The sequence below is a fragment of the Teleopsis dalmanni genome, chromosome 2 (genome assembly GCF_002237135.1).
Source record: "Teleopsis dalmanni isolate 2A chromosome 2, ASM223713v2, whole genome shotgun sequence".
Lineage (NCBI taxonomy): Eukaryota > Metazoa > Arthropoda > Insecta > Diptera > Diopsidae > Teleopsis > Teleopsis dalmanni.
In genome coordinates this window covers 24,062,936-24,069,428 of record NC_051847.1, presented here as the reverse complement: position 1 = coordinate 24,069,428, position 6,493 = coordinate 24,062,936, and the positions used below count along the sequence as shown (strand labels likewise).

Here is a 6,493-nt window from a genome sequence, read left to right as displayed (position 1 = left end):
GGTAAAATTAAGCTCACAGCAATTAGGAGATTTATAAATAGTCTAGAATTGTTTTAGTTGGGCCTTTAGGCATACAATAGATCTTTTAGGTTGGGGTGCATTCATAGCCTATTATTTAATAATAATAGAAATAAAAATAATAATAAATGTTATACACAATTTCATCAACTTTTTTGGGGGTATATGAACACTAATATTCTCAAAACTAAAGCAAACAAATTTTATCCCGGCAGTTACTTGTGATAGTGTATCTCTATTATGGATACTCTTCCTTTTATTGTAGTAAAATTGTGATACATCATAAATTTTATTTTAATGTTACTAATTTTTATTTTGTAAAAACAAGGTAAATTACTAATCTCATAAATCATCAACCAATAATCAATTAATTTGTCATCTGTCAAACCAAAGAAAGATTTAGCAAACGCTACTAACCGTTGAAAATTTAACACTATTCAAAATCAGTTAAATGAAAAAACGCTGAATACTTTTTGTCCAACCTGATAAATATTTCTAATTGTTATTATTTTTAAATCTTATATATTTATCTATATTCATTATTCATTAACTTCAAGTTATGGTTAATATATATTATATATACTTATATAAAATATTAGAATTAAAGAAAGGCATAAATAAAGTATAGGTAATGAGTAATGGTGGACAAGGTATTTTTAAAACTTATTTTCAACTTTATCATTTTTGTAATTTGGTTTGGTATAATTGCATTTTACTAATACTTTTGACCTATTGACAAGTTCTAAATTCGTATATCGTTTCACTTAAATAGTTTATAATGACTGTTAAGAATACTAAAGCATGAAGCAAAATTGTAAGTAAATCAATATTTTCATTACTGTTTTGTAATTTGAATAAACGCAACTTACAAGGCAAAAGGTTAATAATAAATAAAAAAAGATTTAATCTATATATGTATTTTTAAATTTTAAAAATTAAAACAGTAATATTATGTTTAACATAAAAAGTAAATGAAAATTGTACAATCATGCACTGAAAAAAAAATAGTCGTTCCATTGAAACAACCAATGGACATAGAATTTCAGGTGTCAAAAATTCAATAAATGGTAAAGTAAAGTAAATTCACTCTTCAATTACATAAGTAAAATAATTACAATAAATTTTACAATTTAATATTTTTCATAACTTTTCGAACTCACGTAATTAGTTAAGTTTATTACTATCAATTGTTTTAACTGTCAATACAAAATAATCAAGTTTTCAGGAATTTTATTGTATTTACATTGACTTATTTCGTAATATAAACGTGGACGACCGCCCTCCTCTCACTGAGTTCAAACGGCGCGGAAAGACTGAATGAAATCAAAACTGCACGCTTAAGTGTGATTGTTTCCATTAAATATTTTTACATTTTCTTTAGATTACATGACTTTTTCCGCAAGCAAAGCTTTCTGAACTGACTTTCTGAAATGCCGGTAGAGAGTAAAAGTTCTGCCTAAAAGCACGCAACGTGCGTTGCACGTGCAACTAATTCATTTACGAGGGATGCCCTTAAAGTCTCCCTTTACTGATATATGAAAATTTGTAGGCCATGTGCGAGTTGGAGGTAAATGCGAGTAATGGATGGTAAATTTGAGGGAAATAGTAAATTATGTCGATGTGGTAGCGAATGTTGGTATTTTGAATAGGGTAAATCAGATAAAAATTAAATAAATTAGGTGTGACCATTGTGAAAATTTTATAAGATGTTTAATAAATAAATAAATAAATTTAAAAACTTTTAACCAAAAATAATAAATAAGTGCAATAAAAAATATTTACATAAATGCAGTGCAAAAAATCCCTAGGAAATTTTAATTTATTTTACCTCAATTTGCTCGAACTCTCACACGGCATAAATTTCTTTTTAAATTTTTTCAAAATGTACAAATATAATATATAAATATTATAAAATAATAAAAACAAAAATAATAAATGTTAAATCCACATCTAGTATCATTACAAAGCCTTGTTGAGAGGAAAAATAAATAAAATTAGACGTGCATACTAAAATAATTAGTAAATTATTAGTAATTTAATAATTAGTAAAAAGTAAAAATTAAATAACAACTTATTTTATTCAATAATAATTAAAAATAATAATTGTAATAATAATAAAAAATAATCCATTATGCAAATATCCAGTCTTGGCAAGAAACAGATTCGCAATTCTTGGAAAACTTTTTTTGTGGTTCCTGAAACATAGTTAGAAATTGATATCGAAAGTCCTCACAATATTCTCAAATACAATAAATTATACAGATATATGATATGATACAGATATCTCTTAAACCAGGAATACATGTATTATAAAAAACAATCCATTAAAAAATGTTTTGCTTTCTTAAAAAATTCTTAAAAAATTAAATTAAAAAAAGCAGTGAATTTTTAACAATATGTGTGAAATCCTTTGCGTGGTAATTTCTTTAAAATAATTTTTGGAAAATATTGAATTGTGGACGATTTTTGACGTTAATACAAAAATTACCGACTGTGTGAGATATCATTGTCTTATTTGATCCTTTTTTGTGTAAGCACATGTGTGTGTCTCTTGAAAGTAAATCTTCATGAAATTTTTCTTTACATCTTCCGGCTCTTAATGTGTGAAACCACTTAATAGTTTTTTGGTCTTTTAATTTTTCGGCAAAATAATCCTACACTTTCCTTTTTGTTCACTCATGAGGTACCTGTTGAGACTTCATAAGAAAGACATAACTTACATATTAACATTACCCATTATTCTTTTTTTTGAAAGGCAAATATTATATATAAAACGATTTTCTTTTTATTATTTTAAAATGTATTAGTACAAAAATAAATATAAAAATTCTTTTATTATTGTTTTTTTCGCACACATGTTGAATTTGAAAAAAATATGGTAAGAATGTTAAAAAAATTGGGTGTAGTCTGACAATCTGTAGTTTATTTTTTTATATCTTTAAAATTCAAAGAAAAATGTGTTTCTTTGTGAAAATTTCAATCCTATTGAATAAAATAAACTAAATTCTCGAAGAGAACATCAAGAATAACTGATTTTAATACATAGAAAAAGTATGGGATTATGGGATTAGTGAACGATGTAATTTCTAAACCGATTATCAACAAAATAAGTGTTTCAAATTAATAACACTTAATAAGCTATTATAAAAGAATTTATCAATATCAAAATACCCAGCAGGCGAAAGTAGCGATGCAGCATCGATACTGCATCGATCTTTAGAATCAACCACCAATACCACTACAATACAAAGTAAATGCATTTTTGTGCATTGCATATTATAGGAAAATCATCGATGCTTTATTGATACCTAACCATACTTAAAAGCATCATTGCGGGTGTGAGGAATCAATACAATTGTGTGGTGAATTCAATATATATTTTTAAGGGAATCGTAAATCGCAGTCGTAATTGCAGCAAGAACAAGTACTTTCCCAAGAACTGAACGGAAATAATTTGTTTGTAGAATTATTTTTATAATTATAGATATGCTGAATTAAGAAATTAGATGTAGTCACAACGAAAAAAAGCTTAATATGAAATTGGACCGCAAATTAAACCAGTGGATATATACATTATATTCACAAAGAGAAGATATAGTAAAGTACTAAACAATACTGACTCCAATAAAACAACAGTATATAATGATATTTTAATTGATCTTTAAACTTAATACGATGTATGAGCATTAAAACTATCATTATCATTATATTTAAAATGAAGTAGACCACTTTTATGCACATACATACATACATACATATATGAACAGTCGTTATTTTTCTCTACATTAAAAAATAACATCAATAGTAAATCATTTATGCGAGAACAAAAAGTATTTTTTCTACAGGATTATTTTCACACGATCGTAAAAATTTTCGTACAAACATAGACTAAACACTCTTATGCACATAAGCAATTTTTGTAACACAATTATTTTCAAACGATCGTAAAAATTTTTTTACAAATATAGACTAAACAACAATACATTAGCAACAGACTAAACAACATTCAAATACCATAGACTAAACAACATTTTATATGCGGTATATTTTTCAAAACTTCAAAAAAATAATTTTTTCAGGATCGTAAATATTTCGCACTGGTGTCGTTTGCTAGCACCGTGACTTAGCCATTCAAGCTGATATAAAAATCCGTATGCTTAAAAATTGAAGTGAGGAAGCTCCCATATACAACTCAACTACCGAATAAACCCATAAAAACATCAACCCACATAAACATCAAATCACTCCAAATTCCCAACAAAATACTGAAGGATACACCTATAAAATAGAGTGGAGGCGGATTGAAAAAAGACACTATCTCGAATAATTTATCTGTAATAACACAAAAGTTGATAAATGTGTAGAAATATTTTAAGCACACAAAGTAATCACTAAAAGCATATAAATATGTATAAAAAATCGTAATGAGTTTTTCTAATGAAGAAAACCTACCAAGATTTACAATTAAAAGTATGCCATAGAAAGAAACATTTTAACAATTGGTTTAAAATATTTATTTGTGAACAAAGTCAATTTGGTAATACTATATGTATATTTTTATATAAATTTTCTTAAAATATAAGCGCCGCCAAAATAGCAGGAATTTCTTAAAGTATGAGATTAAAATTAGTTATATGTGGTTATTTACAATATTGAATGTGTGTCAAGAAATATTATCAGACTTAAAAGGCTAAACATTTTAAAAATCAGCGTCCAGCGTGAAAACTTGATCCATACGTTTAGCAGACACACCCGCTTTTCGGTATTCTCCCACACGCCTTTCGAAGAAATTCGTTTTTCCATCCAAGGAAATCAACTCCATAAATGGAAATGGATTCTTACTATTGTAAACCTAAAGTAATTTGAATAAAATATTACGGCTTGCAAGTAAAAAAATTGAATTATACAAACCTTGCCAACGTTGAGCTCAACTAGCAAACGATCAGCGACAAATTCGATATATTGAGACATGAGTTTGCAATTCATACCAAGGAGATTAACAGACAAAGCTACAGTTAGGAACTCTTTTTCAATTTTAACAGCATCTGTTATAATTTCAATAATACGTTGCTTAGATGGACGTTGCACCAAATGTTGAAACATAAGGCATGCAAAGTCACAATGTAATCCCTCATCACGAGAAATTAATTCATTAGAAAATGTTAAACCAGGCAAGATGCCACGTTGCTTTAACCAGAAAATAGCAGCAAAACTTCCACTGAAAAATATACCTTCAACAGCAGCAAAAGCAATGATACGTTCACCAAAGTTTGCACTTTTAGAAGAAATCCAAGATAGTGCCCATTCAGCCTTACGCTTTACCGCTGGCATGGTCTCAATAGCATTAAACAAATGCTCTCTTAAAAAAAAATTTTATTTCACAATACATACAATACATTCCATTAATAAACATACCTTTCTTCATGATCCTTAACATAGGTGTCAATCAAGATGCTATACATTTCTGAATGCACATTTTCAATTGCTATTTGAAATCCGTAGAAGCATCTAGCTTCAGTAACTTGAACTTCTTGGCTGAAGCGCTCCACTAAATTCTCGTTAACAATACCATCAGAAGCAGCAAAGAAAGCTAAGATATGCTTAATAAAGTAACGCTCGTTGTCATTTAATTTCTCCCAATCATCCAAATCCTTAGCAAGGTCAACCTCTTCCACAACCCAAAAAGAAGCCTCAGCCTATCAAAAAAAAAAAAAAAAAAATAGCAATAGCTTAATTGAATGAACTTTAATAAAACACAAGCTTTTCCATTAATAAAAATCAGTTAAAAATTCCAAAAATATTAGTATTAAAAATATTAACATAAACTTTAAAGAATATAAAATAAAATAAAGTTAAAAAATAATTGCACAGCTCTCATCATAAAATTTTGCGCCACTATTTTTTTCACTGAACGATTAGCGCGCAAATCGAAAAACAAACAATAAAATTACAAAAACAATTTTAAATAAATACCATGCAGTCATGTTGAGACATGTTCCCGCGCAAATTAGTCATACAATTTTTTCCATGACCTTCTAATTTTACAACAGTTTTGCCGCGCATTTCTTTATTTCACAATAACTTACCTTTTTGTACATAGTCCAAATGTCGTAATATTCTATTGGAAACATAACAAAGCGGCGAGGGTTTTCTTGCAGTAAAGGCTCAATAGAAGGATCGAATGGAACTGGAGCCTTATTAGCTACTGCATTGACGGAATCATCAGAAGCTTCAGCAGAATCAGGTTTAGTGACCATCTCTTCGTCCTTCATCATTTTACGAACATTAACGTTCTCCGTCAAAATTTTTCTTGGACTCTAAATATAAATAAAACACAAAAAAATTTAATAAGCACTTGAAATGTTAAATAACTTTTATTTCACACATATGCACTTCAAACATCATATATTGTATATACCTTAAGAGAAACCTTATCAAGATGATCAATAATATTTTCTTTACCAACACCAGCCAT

At 27.9% G+C, this 6,493-nt stretch overlaps 1 protein-coding gene across 1 annotated transcript; it reads right to left on the bottom strand.

Annotated features, from left to right (window-relative positions):
- Positions 1-4,561: 4,561 nt before the first annotated feature.
- LOC119680817 (ribonucleoside-diphosphate reductase subunit M2-like) lies at positions 4,562-6,493 on the bottom strand. Its single transcript, XM_038093811.1, has 5 exons — positions 6,437-6,493; positions 6,105-6,335; positions 5,434-5,714; positions 4,930-5,377; positions 4,562-4,870 (listed from the first exon to the last, which is right to left on the bottom strand). The coding sequence occupies exons 1-5, from the start codon at positions 6,491-6,493 to the stop codon at positions 4,718-4,720; spliced, it is 1,170 nt and encodes a 389-aa protein (XP_037949739.1). The 3' UTR covers positions 4,562-4,717.